Here is a 20,006-nt window from a genome sequence, read left to right as displayed (position 1 = left end):
TTCTCAACCAGGGTTCTGCGAGAGAATTAAGCAGTACAAAAAGTTATTTGAGGGATTATTTTCTCAATTCTCCCAAGGATGGTACACAGCTAGAACCATTCCAGATGCACAGAAGTTAATTCACTACATACAACAGATAAGGCATTAGACCCAATTCTCTGGGAACTCAATTGAGAGGGGCTGGATAAGAGAAATACATGAACATAATGAGGAAAGAAACAGAAGATATATTTTTTAAAAAACAGGACTTCTACAGGAGGAAAAAACGTCAGGTCTGAAATGAAAAATTCATTGGATGGGATTAACAGCAGATTGAATAACTGCAGAAGAAAACATTAGGGAACTTGAAGATGTAGGAATAAAAATTATCCAAAGTAAAGCACAGAGAGAAAAAAAGTAAACTGAGATAACAAAATTTAACTTTTAGGCTGCTTTGTTATAAATCATCTACTCAGAACAAAATAAAAGGTTTCCCACTAAATATGAATGTTGTATAGACTATCTCTTATTATCTGAAGTTACCAACGATAAATAAAAAAAACTTCCCCAACCGAAAGTACTAACAAGGATACAAGATAGTGCTGTAGCACCAAAAGCCAGGGGATAAATGTGGTATCTTCCTGGGCAGTAATTTTAATTAACATTCAAATAAATTTGTGTGCTTTGCTTCAGCTGTTTTAGGCATCATACCCAGAGAGAGTATATGTGTATGCATTCACCCTCCTCTCCCCTCTACAGTGAGAAATCTCTGTCAGGAGCACTTCACAGAAAAGGTTAAAGAATCAATGACTTAAGAAAATATTCAGGAAATCACTAAAAACACCAAGCTATTTCACTTCAAGTTCACCTACTAAATAACCAGTATTGATCTTAGATTCAAATCCTCAGGAAAAGGCATAGAGCTATGAAAATAAGTTTCCTCCAACACTCATTCCTTCAATAAACCACCAAAATAACAAGTCATCAAGCATCATCTTGTGATAACAGATCAATTTTAATTCTAGCACCTGAAGCTATACAAGGGTATGCTTTATAATCTTCATGGAACTGTTGTACACATTCAATAAAGTGACAACTGTGCAATACCACTTAGTATCTCAAAATCAGGAACATACTTTTGAATTGTTTAAACACAATCCACAGAATTAAAAACAAAATCAGAAGTCACCCACAGTTATACTAATTGTCAATTAAAAGTTTTACCATTTACTACTTGATATAGCAGTCAATATCTAGTAGGGGATATCGGAAGTGATTTCAGATTCTCATCCTGTTGTACTCTATTGGGAAGGTTTCTTGAGTAGCTATGTGACTGGCCAAAGGTGGGTACAACCAGGACCAGAACAGCATGTAAGGTTCTACCACAGTTTCTGTAGTTTTCACTTTTTTTCCTTTGTCAGCTAAAAGTGAAGTGAGAATTAAATACTTATCTTTACATATACACAAGGTATGCTGTGAAAGCATATTTGCTTACAAACATATAAAAATACTTGTTAACTAGTTTGATAAGAAAATAATGTATAAAAGTATATAGCAAAACATTAATCATCTCTGACCCTGGAAAGATCAATTCCATATTTTATATTACAAACAAAAACAGTTTTAGTTTTTTTGAATCCCTTATCCAGAAATACTTGAAAAGGAAGACAGACAGAAATTATTTATTTTTACTCTCAACATGGCTGTGAAAAGAGTTAAATTAAAAAACCAAGAACACTAAAATGCCTAAGTCCAGAATGAGTCCAAATATTTGGCCACACAGAATATTATCTTTAGGAATAATAGTAAAGGCTTTACACGCAGTTTTTAACCTATAAATACAGTAGGCATTTTGGTATTTTGGCCACTGGAAAACAAAAGGCTATAGCATCAGTAAAGGTCTGAGATGTCTCACTTTTGTGGATTCAATTCAGTGTATTTAAGGTTAACTAAAGTTGACATCAAAATTTTTAGAGATAGGCAAAAATTCACATTTTTTTAAAACTCCCTATGTTTCTATTTAGAGTAACAGTAGGCAATATGATTCCAGAAGTTAAAAGTTATTTCACAACCTATGACTTCAGTTTGGCAAACAGCTTAGGTTCCAAAACTGATCCATCCCTATTAAAAGTAAGCCCTTAAAAAAAGAATGTGTCTGTGTATATAGATATCCATTTTAAAGGAATCAGATAATCTTTGAAGCAGCCTTAGTGTTTCCTTTAAATCTGTCTTGACTGACCATTGGATCAGCTTCATGGAAAGGATTAGCCAGCTTCTTGGTCTAAGGCTACCACGGTGATCATTTATCTAAGGCTAGAAAGGTACCAACATGATGTAAACTGTAAGGAGAGAAGGAGAAGATGAGGGCTTTTCCTGGCAGTTGGTAGCTAAAATTCAAGGGATTCTTAGAAAATGACACAGTGGCAGCCTTTCTTGTCTTTTTCTTTCGTTGGTTCTGGTGAAGGAGGACATTCCTGCTCTTGAAATTTCCTGTAAGATAGAAAAACCTATAGATAATTGACTTTTTGGTAATACATTATAAATGCAGGTTATTGTTGGATGAGTCTGGTTTATGTGCATATGCTTTTCAATGTTAAATTTCAACTAGGGAGTCAAAGCCAATCTTTGGGGGCAGGGAGGTACAAATGCTTCAACATGAGCATAAGCAAAGCTGTCTGAGTTTCATTTATGGGTGAGTATTCAATTAGGTGAGATGCTGAATTCAACAACCTCTAAATTCCCTTCCCAGTTTGAAATTCCATGACTCTAAGGTATCCTTAGGAATGAACATCCATCACTAGAGTACCTGCCCTTATGAGGTATGCCATTCCTATCCTGGTTTTGCCACTTCGTAACTACAAGTCTGTATTAAACAAGTTAGTTGACCTCTCTGAGGGGTGTTTTTTTAGGAGGGATAATAAAACCCTACCTTTCACAGTTGCTATGAGGATTAAAGAAGATTTTGTTATGTTCAAATGTCTAACAGTCTCTGGCACAAAAAAGTCTCATGTACCCCCTCCTCACTCCTGACTGACTGATGGATGTGGATCAATTCTGAGGATCAAAACCAAGGATTAAATATTTCAAAAAAGCAATAAAAATTATTTTTAAAAAGCACTGGTGGGACTTCCTGGTGGCGCAATGGTTAAGAATCCGCCCGCCAATGCAGGGGACACGGGTTCAATCCCTGGTCTGGGAAGATCCCACATGTCATGTAGCAACTAAGCCTGTGCGCCACAACTACTGAACCTGTGCTCTAGAGCCCACATGCCGCAACTACCGAGCCCACGCACTCTAGAGCCCACGTGCCACAACTACTAAAGCCCGTGTGCCTAGAGCCCGTGCTGGCCAAAAAAAAAAAAAAAGGCATTGGTTTCGGGGTGGGGGAAGCAGGTAAAATACACATAAAATTTACCATCTTAACCACTGTTAAGTGCACAGTTCAGTGCTTTACGCATATTTACAGTGTTGTGCACTACTATCCACCTCCCAAATCTTTTCATCTTGCGAAACTGAAACTCTGTATTCATTAAAAAATAACCGAATTTGCATATTTAACAAACTACCAAAAAAAAAAACAAAAAGCAATCTTCTTTTCCACCCCACAAAGAGAATGCCCTAGTAACGGGCTAAGAAAAAGTACAAGTAGAAGCCCATAGCTCAAAATGTCAATTCACCTTAGACGTACAACTAACAGGAACTAACTCCATATACCTGTCAAACTAACTAGCAGGGAAATCAGCAGAACTAAGAACAGAGGATGAAACAGAGGCCAAGCCACCAAGACCCAAAATAATCTCACAAAACCCCACCTGCTAAAGCAACTCACTCTTTCTCACACACACCAACTCCAGCCAACCTCACTCACCGCCTCCAGCTTCTTGGAACCCAGTAATACTTTCTGAACCACAGAGGCCTCCTAGGCCAGCGAACAGAAAACCTCTATGAAGTCTGGATATCATACTTCATATGCTGTGGGACTGCTGAATCCCTACTGCCTGGCTTCCTCGTGGCCTGGGAGGAGTGGGTAGGAAGCAAAGCTAAGAGCACAGGCTCTGGAATCAGAGACCTGGATTTAAGTCCCAGCTCTGCCATTTAATATGTTCAAATTATTTCACCTCTCTGTATCTGTTTTCTCATCAGAGAGTAGGGGCATTATTGGGTTGTGGTGGGGATTAAATGTAGTAATGCACGTGAAGCAGTTAGCACAGGATCTGGCAGAGGCTACCTACCACTCAAGTGTTAGCTGCTGTCGTCACTATCTTCACACCACCGCCACCTTTGGAAGGTGCACCAATTCTTTTCAAAATCTCTATGTGTGCTCTACTTCAATATAATAAAATTAGGCTTTTTATGTAGAAAGTAACCAGAATTATGTACGTAATTAAAAATTTTAACATACCATGTCAAAAATGATTCCCAGAAAAGAATCACTCCTACATGCAATTTCCTCTTTCTTACGAAAAACATTTAATGGTAATTTTTTTTCTTAATTTTTTTAAAAAGCATAATGTGACTACCCATCAAATTCAATAAACTAAAACAAACTTCTGGGATGTGTTTTGCTTACCTTATAACCCGGACAAGTTCATGGAAAGCTTGATCTACATTCATCCTAATCTTTGCTGACGCCTCCATGTATGTTACCTTAAGTTGTCGTGCTAACTGCTGTCCTTCTTCCTGCGTTACCTGAAATTTCAAGAGGTGTGTTTGAGGTACAGTATTAACGATTAGATCTGCTCCATCTACTGCTTGGCCACACGCTGCACTGTTAATCCAGCCAGAGACCAAGCTGGTTTGCCTTAAGACGAACCAGAACACTTAGTAGCTTAACTCATAGTGCGGAAGCCCACCTCCGCAGAAAAACTCAGAACATGACAGAAGCAAGATGTCAGTCTAGTGATTACTCAAAAAGTACTAAATACAACAGTGATAAATTCTGGGAAGTACAAGGTGCTATGGGAGTGTATAACCCTGCTGAGCAGGTCAGGGAAGGCTTCCCTGAGGAAGTGATATTTGGGTAAAGTGTATGGAGTTGGGTCAGGGTGAAGAAGTATCCCTGACAATGGAAACAGCAGGCATGAGGGCACTCCAAGTTCCAGAAACTGAAAGAAGCCTAGAGTGGCTGGAATACAATAAGCTAAGAGAGAAAATGGCAAGAGATGAGGCTGGAGAGCAGGGCAGGCCTCAAGAAGCCATGGGGTCTTCTTCACGTCTGCATTCCCCAGTACCTGGTACTTGGAAGACTCTCAATAAATATGTGGGAAAAAAATAATGAATAGAACCACAAGCCCTCACAATGCCTTCCTTACATGGAGAAATGAAGGAAGGTAGGCAGGGAAGGGTGGCATTGCTGATGACATATAAATGGTAGGCCAGAGTAAGAAAAGGCTAATTGAATATTAGCCCTATATAGTAAATGCCCTATATATATCTTAAATGTAGAGGGTTGGAATAGTGATAATTACCTACAACTATTAAACTATATTTATGTAGTGGACCTGAAAATTCATATTTCTGAAAAAGTGACTTTCACTGCTGTCATTACCACAAAAGTAAACACTTATACAAGGTTAGAAAATTACAGATGGGCAAAAAGGAAAAAAAAAGAAAATTTAGGAACTTATCATCCATACAGAACCACATTCTTCTCATCTTTTTTCAATGATATACATTTTTCTCTGCAAAACAGAATCATAACTTTTGTATCTTTATCTTAGAACCTGGAACTATGCTAAACTCACTTATCTAGGTGGGTTTGTTTTGTTTTGTTTTTGTAAATTCCATAGGCTTTTCTACATAAGCAATCATGTCATTTGCTAATAAAGACAGTTTTGTTGCTTCCTTTCTGATGTGGATGTTTTTCCATTCATTTTCTGGCCTTACCTCACTGCCTGGAAGCTCCAAGACAGCAGTGGTGAGGTGGTACTTCTGACTTGTTTCTGATCTTAGGGAGAAAGCATTTGGTCTTTCACCATTAAGTAAGCTGTTGGTTGTAGGGTTTTATTACAGATGCCCTTTATCAGGTTAATAAAGTTCCTCACTATTCCATTTATAAAGAATTTTTATCAGGAACCGATGCTGGATTTTGTCAAATGTTTTTCTTCTGCATCTGTTGAGATCATATGATTTTTCCTTTTTAAAGTCTGTTAATATGATAAATTATACTGATTCACTTTCGCCTGTTAAATCAACATGGCATTCCTGGAATTAACGCCACTTGAGTGATAATGCATTGTTCTTTCCATATATTGAATTCTATTTACTAAAATTTTAATTAAAAAATTTTACATCAAAAAAATTTTTTACATCTATGTTTATGAGAAATATTGAACTGTAGTTTTCTTATATCTTTGTCTGATTTGGTATCAGAGTAATACTGGCTTCATATAATGAGTTGGAAAGAATTCTCTCCTCTTCAATTTTCTGGAATAGTTTCAGCAAAATCAGTTTAGTTAAAATTGGCCCAGTGAATCCATCTGGACCTGGAGTTTTGAGGAAAGGTTTTTACAATAAATTGGGTTTATCTTATACATATAGTACTACTCAGCTTATCTATTTTTTTCTTGAGTTTGTGCCTTTCAAGGAATAGGTCTATTTCATCTAACCTGCTGAATTTATTGGCATAAAGTTGTTTATAGTATTTCCTTATTATCTTTTAAATATCTACTAAGATTTGAAATGATGGTTATCTCTCCCTTTTTGGTTTTTATTTACTTCTCTATGTTTTTCCTATTTTCAATTTCATTGGTTTCCATTCTTATCTTTATTATTTTACTTCTTCTGATTACTATGGTTTTAATTTGCTCTTTCTTCTTCTTACAGTTCTTAAGGTAGAAGCTAGTCACTGAATTGAAACCTTTTTTCTTTTCCTAATACAAATATTTAATGCTATAAATTTCTCTATAGGTACTTCTTTAATAGCACCCCACAAATTTTGATATGCTGTTTTAGTTATTCAGCTCATAATACTTTGTAATGTCCTGTGTTTTCTTTGTACTGAGGGTAAATTAAAAGTATCTTAATTTCCTCATACTTGGAGATCTCCTAGATATCTTTGTTATTTCCAATTTAATTCCACTGTGGTCAAAGAACATACATCATCTGACTAGAATCCCCTTAACTGTATTGAGACTTGTTCTATGACCCATTCTCATTTCAAAAGATGTATATTCTGCTGTTGTTCAGTGGAGTGTTTACTAAACGTCAGTTAGGATAAGTTGCCCAACAGTGTTCTTCAAACCATCTGTATCCTTACTGATTTTCTTTCTACTTGCTCAGTTATTGAGAGAGGTGCTGAAACTTCTGATTATAACTGTTCTTCCCATTTTTGCTTTAAGAATTTTGAAGCTGTTATTCATTACATGAATGTTTAGGATTGTTAAGTTCTCTTGATGAATTAATCTCTTTATCATTATGAAATGATCCTCTTTATTCCTAGTAATAATATTTGCTCCTAAATCTACTTAGTCTGATATTTATATTGCCACTTCAACTTTTCTTTCATTAGTATTAGCATGGTATACCTTATCCCATCCTTTGTACTTTTCACCTATTTGTATCTTTACGTTGAAAGTAGATTTCTTGTAGGGTCTTGCTTTTTATCCAATCTGACCATGTCTGCCTTTTAATTGAGGTGTTCACACTATTTAAGTTTAATGTGATTATTGCTATAGTTGAGTCATCTTGAAATTTGTTTCCTAACCATCCCATTTATTCTTTGTTCTACTTATCAAAAGTTGCCTTCTTTTCGGTTAACTGCATTGTTTTTATGAGTCCATTTGGTCTTCTTTGTTGGCTAATAAACTATGTACCTATTATGTTATTTTTATAATTGCTTTAGAGTTTATAATATACATGTTTCACTCATCACTGTCTAATTCAAATGATACTGTGTCAATCCACGTATAGTTTAAGAACCTTATAACAACAGTATGTTTCTCCCTCCTGCTCTTTTTATTACTGTTACCTATTACTTTAGAATACATTGTTATTATTTTTGCTTTAAACATCCAGTTATGTTTTCAGGAGATTTAAATAACAATAAAAGTAATTTATATTTACCCACATAAATGGGTAAAGGTGTTCTTCATTTCTTTGTATAGATCCAGATTTCCATTCGGTATGGTTTTCCTTCTTTTTTGCATTTCTTTTAATGTAGGTCTGCTGGTAATAAATTCTTTCACTTTTTGTTTATCTCGGAGAAGTCTTTACTTCACCTTTGTTTTTGTTTTTTTTGTGGTACGCGGGCCTCTCACTGTTGTGGCCTCTCCCGTTGCGGAGCACAGGCTCCGGACGCACAAGCTCAGCGGCCATGGCTCACGGGCCCAGCCGCTCCGCGGCATGTGGGATCTTCCCAGACCAGGGCACGAACCCGTGTCCCCTGCATCGGCAGGCGGACTCTCAACCACTGCGCCACCAGGGAGGCCCTCACCTTTGTTTTTGAAGTAAATTTTCAGATGAGTTTTTTCTCTCAGTACCTGGGAGATGCTGTGCCACTATCTTCTTTGCATCGTCTCCTGTGAGAAACAGTGTGATTGCTGTCATCCTTATCTTTGATCCTCTGTATGCAATGTTTCTCTCCCTCTGGTTACTCTTCAGTTTTTTCTCTTTATCACTGCTTTTAAGCAATTTCATTATAATGTGCCTTAGAGTTTACTTCATATTTCTCGTGCTCAGGGTCTGTTGAGCTTTCATCAAATTTAGAAATTTTTCAGCCGTTACTTCTGCTGTTAATCCCATCCAGTGTATTTTTCATCTCAGACATTGTAGTTTTAATTTCCAGAAGTTTGATTTTGATCTTTTTACATCTTCCATGTCTCTACTTAACATAGTCAATATTCAGTCTTTTCTCTAGCTTCTTGAACATATGGTATATGGTAATAATAACCATTTTAATTTCTCTGCTCACCAACTCTATCATCTGTGTCATCTCTGGATCTGTTTCTATTCACTGTCTTTTCTCCTTATTATGGGTCATATTTTCCTGCTGCTTTACGTGCTTGGTAAGTTTTGAGTGGATGCGTGGCTACTAGATTTTTACCTATTGAGTTCTGGATAATTTGTATTCCTATAAATATTCCTGAGCTTTCTTCTGGGATGCAATTATTCGGAAAGTTTGATCCTTTCTATTGTACAGTACCAGAACAGCATTACATCTAAGGCTGATTTTGCCCCACTACTAGAACAAAACCCTTCTCAATGCACTATTCGATACCCCAGGAATTATCAGGTTTGACACTCTGGCTGATTAGAATATTCCTGGGCCCTGTTTTAGCTCAAGGTATTGTTCCCTCTAATCCTTTCAGGTAGCTTGTTCTCCTAATTTAATTTTATATTCTCAAAATTCAGCACCTTCAATGCAATATCATTAGGCCATTACATTAATGCATATACATCTAACAATTACTTCGTAACAGTTTATACTCTGTTGTATTCCGAAAGAGTAGCAGGCAGGTTCTACATAGTATTAGTATACCCAAGTTTATGTAACTTTAAAATCTATCCTGCCTCTCTTCAAAACAGCACAGGTACCATAAGGCCTATGGTTTGAAATATCAATCAATCAAATCAAGCAAGCAATTAACAATAAGTAAGGAAGCCAAGTAGGAAAATAAATCTTTACAGAGCCACCAATTTAGAAAGGACAATTCTTTTTAAGAAAAGTTGACATAAAATTCCTTGAAGTAAAATTACATCTTGAAGTGAAAGAAAAGAGATATAAAAGAAGAAAAGTAAAAATAAATTTTTGCGACATGTCAGTCTTAATCAATTACTTACTTTACTAATATAATTTGATTGGGGGAGGGAAATATATGTCCTTAAGAATTTTGTTCCTTGTATTTCTGCTCGATTATTCTTTAGAAAGCTACCTTGCCCTATCCCACCTACATAATGTAATTCGGCCAGAGGGAAACAGCAAATGACCTATCTTTATACAATTGAGAAGAATTAATGGTGTAGATGATAAAACAATCCCAGGGCTAAGACTGTCTATGTGCTTCATTATTTATTTTTAAAGCACGGTCTTACATCAGTCTTCCAGGAATCGAGGTCAGCAAAGTTCATACACACATTTCTGGTCAAGAAATCTCTAACCACACATAAAGCTGCTTATGAGCTTACTGGTGTAGCACTTTTAACGAAGATAGATAGCATCACTACCACCAAAGGAAAAAAATATGACAAAAAGAACACCACATGTACCAAAGCCAAAACACTGTGAAGCCAGAAATCAACAAAAGATTGAAAGCTACACAAACAAGGATTTCCCAGAGGTTCCCCAACCCAGAGAATTTTACAAAGATACCAAATCCTAAGCCTGGATATTCTGGTTTAGTAGGTCTGAGTGCTACCAGAAATGTTTTGTTTTAAAAAACAAAGGTGAACCTGACGCAAGAAATTCAGATTTACATTTTGGAACCTCCAGTGGGACTCAGTTCTAAGGCACAAATGAATATCTGTGAAAATCCACAATAACATGAGTTTATCTAATACTACCTATTTCTAAATAGAGAAGAGCAAAATGGGAATGATGAGAGCAGCTTTATTAAACAAACTAAGTTTAATAAGAATAGAGTACAACATCTGCAATAGTCACTTAGGGATGTGTTGAGTTAATGAATAACCTAAGTTTACAGAAGCAAAACTTGTTTTGTTTTTCAAAAATATCTATTATGTAGAAAGAGTCATCATATTAATACCACATCTTGATTCACTGATGCCTTGATTCATTCATTCAGCAACTGTATACTGAGTGCATACCTTTGTTCTCTGTGCTAAGGACAAAACATGAACAAAACTAAGTGGTCAAAACTGAGAAGCCATCATGGCGCTTACAAATCTTTTCTTTTTTAACATCTTTATTGGAGTATAATTGCTTTACAATGGTGTGTTAGTTTCTGCTTTGTAACAAAGTGAATCAGTTGCAGACAAGGCACACCAACAGGTAAGGCCAGAGAAGACCCTTACTCTATTGTTGGGGGGAGGGGGTTCTTTTTCCTGGGAGGCTGCAGGGCACATTGTGGTCAAGGTACTGACAGATAAGAGGAGTGGGGATTAATACCCTTAAATAATCTATTGTTATAAGTGTAATGGGCTCCTTTCTCGAATTAATGGTGGCCAGTAGAAATTAAGTACCTAACAAGGGGGACAGGGAAGGGAGAAACTGAGGCAAGCCAGGAGAGGTAAAAGGGGGAAAAGCAAAAACAAATTTTTTTAAAAAGGCAAAAAACCACTGACTTCTAGACGAGGCCGAGTCAAGGACAAGGAACTTGAAATCAGAGCTATCATGAAGTCCACAGTCCAAGCCCACACACAGCTGCTGTATGAAATTTCAGAATCAATATGTTGTCATATTTACCTACGTTTACATTTTAGCAAGGGCAAGTAAATCATTTACCCGTATTTTCTTCCTATACCTCTGGCAGAATAAACAAAATGATCAATGTATCTCTAAGGGCCCAGGTATGTGGTAACACTGCCATTCAAATTCTACAGATCTCTCTTTATTTCGGTGACCCTGTTTTTTCTACTGCTCTGTCATAAGTGCCTAGAAAGTGCTCTATAAAAAACTGGATGAATAGGTGGGTGGATGAAGTAAGTCCACAGAGATACAGAAGTCAAAAGGAAATAGGCAAAGCCTCTTCTGGCTGATCTCCCGTCCCTGATGTGTTCAGAATCTCAGGAGCAGTAGTAGGAATGCCCAGGGCTGACCCACAAATTCAAAGAACATGGGGAACTGGCATTTGCTATGTAAGAGAAAACGGGCTAGAAGCTAGAGAAAGTCCAAAGGGTAGAGCCTAAGACAAAGGCAGAAAAGAACAAGCTGATCAGCAACTAAGAGCAAGCCAGACTGGTCACTGACCTAAAGAGATGACCAAAGAGTCAGCATTTCCAAACAAGTGGAAGAAGTTATTATGAGGTGCCTGTGGCCTGTCCAGGATCAGTTGGTAGAGCAAGTAAGGGTGCCAAGGCATTACAGAACATCATCTTTAATTCTGAAGAGACTTCTAAAAGGTAAAAACCTTTAGCACAGCATCTCAATTTCAACTGCACTGAGTATGGCCCTCAAGGCTCGGAGGGGTAAGGCATGTTTGTCTTTGTACATCCAGGACACAGAATGTACACAGAAGAGAGTGTGCCTGAGCCCTAAGACACCTGAGAAAGACAAGGAAGTACCAACAAAAGGAGAGGGGAGGGGGGAGGATGCATAGGGAATGGAGTTCCAGAGCTAAGTAAACAAAGTGTTTCAAAAAGGAAAGTGTGGGCAACTGTGTCAAATGTTACATCTGCGCAAGTGGTGACCTTGACCAGGTGCTACATGCCTGCAGTCAGTGCAAACAGGAAAAAGAAAAAAAAGGAAGTAGAGTGTAGATAACGCTTCTAAGGAGTTCTGCTTACTAGGAGGAGCAGCAAAAAAGGTTCTCGGGGAGGAATGTGAGATTAGCTTTTGCCGTGGTTATTACTTTTTGTTTTAAAGGTGAGAGCATTGTAGCATGTCGCAAGCTGATGGGAATAATCATGCAGGAGAGAAATGAAACACCTGGATGGAACAATTGCTGGGGTGATGCCCACGAGGAGCAATGGATGGGCTTCAGTGCCTATCAGAGAGGCTGGTCAGGGAGGTGAAGTTTATCCATGCAAGTGGGAGGAAGCAGAATTAATGGGGCATACGTGCCCTTAGGTTAGTGCATGTGGAAGTGGGAACATGTAAAAATAGCTCAGTGAAATAGGAAAATACCACTCATCATCAATCTGCTGAGGATGAGGAAGGGGAAGAAAGTGTTATTAATTTAAAAATAGAAAGTAAGTAATAATCATCCAAACAAGTGGGAAATGAATAGACTAGAGAAATGTAGTAGGATTTCCAGTCAGCACTAAAGGCTCTCACATAAGAGTAATGATGATGGGTTTTACGCCTGAGTGCAGGGTGAAGGAACCTAGAAAAGAGAAGACAAAGCATGGGAGGAATAAAATGTTTCTTTGTGCCTATCCTTCAGAGAGGAGAATCTATAGGAACGAGCAGAAAACTAAGCAGTCAGTTTTCAGCCATTTGCTTTTCTCCCTTGGATATATATACATTTCAACTTTTCAGCATGTACATAGTACTTAATGTCTATGTATATGTTTTAAAGCAGAGAAATTAAGCACTTACTCCAAGCTAATTGCCTATCTTTAAGGTGATGAAAATACTAAACTTATCATCCCCTATATTGCTTCTTTTACCAGCTTGTTCTTATTTTACTCTGAAATCTATTACTTTTATAAAAAGAAAAAACTTAGAAGAAAAATTTATAAATCTATGGTAAAAACAAAGCCAAAGTGCCACAATATGTTAATATCTGCAGACAGACAGAAACCACACTCCAAATACTGGCAATCTTCAATATATAAATGACTTAAAAGTAACTCATACAGACCCCTTGCCCCCAAGCTAATCATAGCAAGGCTTGTTTAGTTCTGATGGACATACTCCCTTTCCTCTGTTCTCCCTAATCTTGCCTAAACTATAGAAGGCTCCCACCTCACCCCAGGCCTACCACTTATTCCTCTACTGGAGTTACCACCATAAAAAAGTCTGAGAAAAATCACAGCAGGAAACATATCTATCTAGCATTAGATAGGGCAAGAAGTGCTTGCTCCCTGCAGAGTTACTTTGCCATTATTCCCCAGATCCAACGACATCTAAAAGTGTTTCTAGTACTAGAAAGGACTGAGAAGAGCAGTAAAAAGGTCCTACTGGGCAATATTTAATAAACATAATTAGATTCAGAAACACTGAAGGAAATGGTCCCCCCAAAATAAAATATAAATGAGAAAAAAAAAAGATGGGACTGTCTACTCCAGGTTTTAAGATGTGAGCAATGTCATATCCTAAATTACTTCCAACAGCTTATACTGGTTTGAAATGAAGACTGAATGTTTTCACCTTAAGTTTATAGTAATTCAGATTTGAAAGAGGTCTGACAGTAAAATTCATTCTACAACAGGTAAACATTTCTAAACCTTAGCATTAGAACAATATCATTCTCTTAAGTTCATGCTTTAAACTTGGTATACCTTCAACAAAATTTACAAATAGAGCACACAAATCAAAGATTATATTTTAAATAATAGTTAACTACAAAATGGAAGGCTATCCTCAATGCTGTTTATCAACCAATTTTTCCTGATGTTTGCACTTTCAATCAAAATCTGTTAACACAAAAATCTGTTAACACAAGGTTATATAGAAACAAGAGAACTTAAATACTGGCAAAAATTAAGTATTTAAACAATTGTATTCCAGATGTGGGATAGAGACTAAAGACCTAAAAGAAATGAAGACACCAAAAGAACCCCCAAATAATGCAGAGCCTCCATTAATTTATATCTGAACTTGCTCCCCTCCCTCACAGAAAGATGAGGCCAATATTTACCAAAAATTTTTTAAATTGTATGTGAAATAAGTGGGTAAAGAACAAGTGAGTATAAACAAGCCTGCAACTAAATACTAAAAATATTATTTGCCTGCAGGTTACTGGTGTTAGAGCTGCCCATGTGAAGAATTAACGGAAAATTCAGTCATTAATGGGACTTAGGAAAAATCCAAATACTGTAATTTAAATCAAAGTCATTCTCTAAATGAGGTAATTTAGCATTAATACTGAATTACAGGTAAGTTTAGGAGTATCTAACTAAATTAGAGCTGTGGGTGTTACCTAAGAAATTACAACATGTGAATGGAGCTGGTGCAAATACTTGCTGGCTTATAGAGTCCACTGAAGTTCTGTATACTATGTAAAAATGTAACATCCCCAAATCTACTTCCTTTTTATTTGTCACCTATCATAGGACCTCTATAAAATCCAGTGTGCCACACTCAGCACAGTGTTTTTGATCATGGCACTTTCTCATTAAACATATCTGTTCACTTACATGATTACAAATAATTGGCTTCCCAATAGCAAAATTCCTTCTCACCTGTCTCTGATGATCCAGATCTGCTTTATTACCAATTAAAGTCATTAGAAACTCATCAAGATCCTTTACTCTGAGAATCTGTCTTTGAAACTTATAGATTTCTTCAAAACTAAAAACACAAAAACAAATTAATCAATTTGGTCAACTATCAGAATTCAGAGTCCCATGCTCCATTTACTACTTTACTACTTTTCCTTTTTCTATAAAAATAAGAATGCAAATTCAATGAAACAGTGATCTAGACATGAACAGGAGACCTACAGTTGAATATTGATACAAACCTGCCTCTATCTGTGACTGAAAAGACCAACAAGAAACCCTCGCCAGTTCTCACATACTGTTCTCTCATAGCTCCAAACTCCTCTTGTCCCGCTGTATCCAGAACTAAAGAAAAAACAAGAAATGTAATTATGTTCGTGTTTTCATCTTACAAAAATGGCTTCCTCACAAGGGCAGGCCCAGTTAAACTGGGTCCTCTGGAGCACACCATACTTAGTATAATTTTAAAAATGGCATTCTCCTTTTAGTACTTTATTCAATGCTAAAGACAAATATATTCTAATGGCAGACAGTTTCAGAGTTATCTTCATCAGTGCAGGTTGATTTTGTACTTAGACTATATTAGCATAGCAATTACAAGGTTAAGAATATCAAATACACCTAGGCAGACAGTCAGATAACCTCTGAAGTCTCTTGGATGTTTACCTCCTCCATGAAAAGAACTGAAAAAGATACCTGTAAATTCAAGAAAGAAATGCTGGTCTACCCCACCCCCCAAATACCATACTGAATGTACAGATGCTAATGTATTTCTTGATCTCTGTGAATAAAAGAATCATACAAGTTAAAAGAAAAGGGCTTTCTTTTGTGGAGAGGTGGAAAGTTTAGCCAAGCACAAAACACTATTTGCTAAGGCCTCTAAGCAAGTTAGCAAATGTTGAAGCTTTTCTATATTTACTTCACCCATTTCAGCCTTCATCAAAAGGTAGGAAGAGCCAAAACCTCATGTTTTTTCCAAATGTCCCAACAAACACAACTTCAGCAAGTTACAGTGACATGACCAATTTCACCAGAACAAGCTCAATCCAATTATTTTACATAACATTTACTGAGGAATATTTAAATTGCCTAATATGCGATTCATCAATCAAAACTAATGAAAGAGATGGGCTTATATTCAAGATCATCTAACATTTCAATTGTAGTATTTAACCTAGCAAAACATCAAAGCTTACTTTTAAAAATATGATACGTGAACCATCAAATAAAGGAAGATTACTTACTATCTAGCCGGGCTGCCCGGTCATCTATCACGCACTGCTTTGTGTAGGAATCCTCAATGGTTGGATCATAATCCGTTACAAAATAGGACTGTAAGAAAAAGAACCTTATTTTAAAATTTATGTTTGCCTGCCCAAGTACCAATGTAACTTTATCCAGAATTAATCAAAATAATTTCATTGTATTAAGGTTTATCCTACTATGTCAATTCCCCATTAAATGAAGTCTATTCCGAGCAGGTTTCAAGTAGAGAAAGGGTACTAAATATCCCTGAATTTTCATACCTGAAATATGCAAGAAGACTGTAAAAGATCTACTGCAGTAGATCTTTTTCTTTTCATAATAACTTATATACACCTAAGACTCTAGATCTCTAATTCCAGAAAAACTAGAAAAACACAGTAAGCTATAATTCAGGTCTATCTGCAACCCGATGGCAGGCATCAGTCCTTAGAACAAAGTAGTTTGAAACAAATAGGATAACACAAAGTCTGCCTGATTCAATGCCTCATCTTCTTTTCTCCACTTTTCGCACACCTTGTCTTAGAGTTCCCTTTCAGCTGCCTTGTGTATTATCCTAAGGAAATGATTTCACGATTTTTTTTCATCTTTGTGGATCTCAAACTTATTCTTTCACTAATATTTTTGTTAGTTTTTCATTTTAACTTCTATTTCTTCTTCTGTTAGCAAAGCCACCCCACTGTTATCTTATGATATCATCACCAGAAGGAGGGCAGTTAAGGTAGCAGAGTAAGAAGGGAAGAGTCTTAGCGAACCACTTAATGTTTGTATATTACATTTCACAATCTTTTTTTAAAGGTTTTAAAAAGAATCTGAAAGACAACTTATTTCCCCCTTCATACAAAAGGGCACTAACTAGGACACTGACATCAGTTCTGAGTATCTCCTTCGCTCTCTCTCTCTCTCTCTTGACTGACTTCCTCACAGCCTGTTTTGCCATTACGCTCATTAAAATCTGAGGGATGACTTGGAAGAAGGCAGCTTGATGCTAGGAACACGCACCAAAGGTGTTCAGTCACTCTTCAGGCAAGGGCTCCTGGAAGCCGGACCTGCTGGCTCCAGGAACACATCATTCTTAAGTGACAACCCCTGCATGGTGAGCTGTACAAACACCAGAAAGCTACTCAGAAGGAGGCACTCTGAACAGGACAGCAAAGAAACTCCTGGTTTGGCGGGGGGAGGGAGACTGATCTGCTCCCTACCATGACTCTACATATTTATTTTATTTGTGAATGACACTTTCTATTTTTTATTTATATTTTTGGATTAACTTTAATTACAGAATTCGGTATCCATAATCCTATTTCCCTTTTGATGGCTTCATTTAAATGCATGATTTATTAAACAACGTCTATTAAAAACAGAAACATTTACCATCAGGAGCAGCTTCGAGTAGAAAGCCATCTCCATCACCACCCCAGCCCCAGTTAAAAATACACAGATATCAAAACAATCCTGAACTGACTTTCCGGCACCCACACCTCTTCAAAAAGTAAATACAACTGGCAATAACAATACTCTTTGTATCCACTATTTTAAACAACACAAAACAGCAGTCTTTCACCAAGCAAGCTGGATAAAGCATGCTATTTATATCTTAAGATTAGTTTTCTGCAACATGTTTCTCCATAGTAATCTGACACTTCTTGCCATGCTTTCATCTTGTAAAACCTAAGTTTCATTGACTACTCCCAAGTTATGCCTAAACGTGCCAAAATGTCCCTCCCATTGTGTCTGAAAACACAATGGACAAATATTAAATATATATTTCCAAATGTCCAAGTCATGTATAATAGCTAGAACTCTTGCAATGTGATGGGTTTTTTTGCATTGTGATACCAAATTTAAAAAAATAACACGCACAGAGGATGGTTGGTTTGAGCAACTTTGAGGGCAGTTAAAATAAACTGTTTTTCCTTTCTGTGACTGTGGAAGTTTCACATTTTTTTTGGATGTCTTAGCTCTTGAAATACAATCTTAATGTTATAAGAATTTTGCCACTTCACTACCACTGGCATGCATTTATTCCACTCATTAATTTTTAAGACAAATTAATTGTTGGAATTTCTGGATATTTAGGTCTACATTTCATCTTTGTTGTGTCCTATTTTCAAAATTCGTAGAGGCCTTGCTACATATAGATTTTAAAGAGCCATCCTCAGAGCATCATCCTCCCTCATAAAGATCCATCTTAAGGAACATTACTGAGGCCTGTCACAGTATCAAAGATCCCTTTCCCTCTCAAAATTCTAATAAGCCACAGGTTATAATGTGCCTAAAAACAGCAACCATCGTGTGCAGGTAAGAAAGATAATCATTACCTCCTACCACAAAGACATAACATTTTTGTTACTTAAACCTGGGCCCTAGATATTTGAGGCAGCAGATCACCAACAAGAAATCAGTCTCTGATGATGGGCAGTCCTGGATTTAATTCTAACTCTGCTACCTTCTAGTTGTAGAACCTAAGTCAAGTTACTTTACCTCTTTAACCTTCAGCATCTGTGAAACAGGATAGTAACAAAACCCCATGGAACAGATAAAATGAAGTAATGAATATAAAGCACCAAGACATGCTGATGATTAATAAATGTTAGTCAGTGCATTGTTTTTGTCATGTAATTAAATGGTATGAACTAACATTTTTATTCAAGTAAAAAGATGTGCTAATACCAGGAACAGCTGTTATAATTCCAACCCTAGTTATACCACAGACCAAACTTGGCATCCAAAATGTTGTGTATCAAGATAAAGCTCCCCATCTGGAGTTCTGGAAATATTTTTTGGGTTTGAGCAGTAATTACACAAGTATATACATATGTAAAAACCTCATCAAGCAGTACATTTAAGATGTGTGCACTTTTTTGTACATATACAAATTATACCTCTATAAAATGCATAAATGGTTCCCCACTGCTTATAGGATCCAGCCCTTTTTTTTTTTTTTTTTTTTTTTTTTTGCGGTACGCGGGCCTCTCACTGTGGTGGCCTCTCCCGTTGCGGAGCACAGGCTCCGGACGCGCAGGCTCAGCGGCCATGGCTCACGGGCCCAGCCGCTCCGCGGCATGTGGGATCTTCCCGGACCGGGGCACGAACCCGCGTCCCCTGCATCGGCAGGCGGACTTTCAACCACTGCGCCACCAGGGAAGCCCCAGCTCTTTCTTTACACAGTTCACAAAGCCCTCCAGTTTGATGTGTGTTGTTCACCATTCAAAGTGTTATTTTTCACTACCTGAAACCCTTCTGCTGATTGCTCTTGCTCTTGGCTTCATTCATTTGTTCAACAATTATTTATGGGGCATCACAGGGACAAGGTCCTTACTTTCACAGAACCCACTGCTTTTCACACATCTAGCAATTGTGCTGTGACTGGGGGCAAGGGGAATGGGGAGTATTAATTGCATTGGCCAAAGAACAGAAACAGCATGAAATGCGAGTAACATGCTTGTTCGGAGGGCAACAAAATTTATGCAGTCACATATAGGAATTATGTGTACAATTCACTTATGAACACAGAGCCCCAGCAATGTGCCTGAAAACAGCCTCTCTCCTGAAACTGAAAACAGTTACCAACCACAGCCCAGAAAGGATATTTTGTAGCAGAAAGCAAGAAAAAAACAAAACACAGCACTGCATTGTGGAAGACAGTAGAGGCTCAGGCAAGGGCGGGAAAGCACAGTGGACTAGAGTTCATTCCACTGAAAGGGGGAATGAGGGTCGGGGGTGGAGAAAGTAATGTGCTTTCTTGAAAACACAGGAAA

The 20,006-nt window shown here is 37.3% G+C and overlaps 1 protein-coding gene across 1 annotated transcript; it reads right to left on the bottom strand.

The window, feature by feature from the left end:
- Positions 1-973: 973 nt before the first annotated feature.
- On the bottom strand, positions 974-17,649 carry RRAS2 (RAS related 2). The gene is made up of 6 exons (XM_024756963.1): positions 17,620-17,649; positions 16,227-16,353; positions 15,225-15,327; positions 14,944-15,052; positions 4,550-4,668; positions 974-2,469 (listed from the first exon to the last, which is right to left on the bottom strand). Exons 1-6 carry the CDS (start codon positions 17,647-17,649, stop codon positions 2,385-2,387), a joined length of 573 nt encoding a protein of 190 aa, XP_024612731.1. The 3' UTR covers positions 974-2,384.
- Between the last annotated feature and the right edge of the window lie 2,357 nt (positions 17,650-20,006).

Source organism: Neophocaena asiaeorientalis, unplaced genomic scaffold (assembly GCF_003031525.2).
Source record: "Neophocaena asiaeorientalis asiaeorientalis breed wild unplaced genomic scaffold, Neophocaena_asiaeorientalis_V1.1 scaffold504, whole genome shotgun sequence".
In the NCBI taxonomy this organism is placed as follows: domain Eukaryota; kingdom Metazoa; phylum Chordata; class Mammalia; order Artiodactyla; family Phocoenidae; genus Neophocaena; species Neophocaena asiaeorientalis.
The sequence above is the reverse complement of the archived record's forward strand: the minus strand, read 5'-3'. Positions and strand labels throughout refer to the sequence as shown.

Coding starts and splice junctions, on each gene's coding strand:
- RRAS2 (XM_024756963.1), bottom strand. CDS start 17,649: ATGGCTTTCTACTCGAAGCTGCTCCTGATG. Junction 15,053..15,224: donor TCAGTCACAGATAGAGGCAG/GTTTGTATCAAT, acceptor TTGTGTTTTTAG/TTTTGAAGAAATCTATAAGT. Junction 2,470..4,549: donor GAACTTGTCCGGGTTATAAG/GTAAGCAAAACA, acceptor TCTATCTTACAG/GAAATTTCAAGAGCAGGAAT.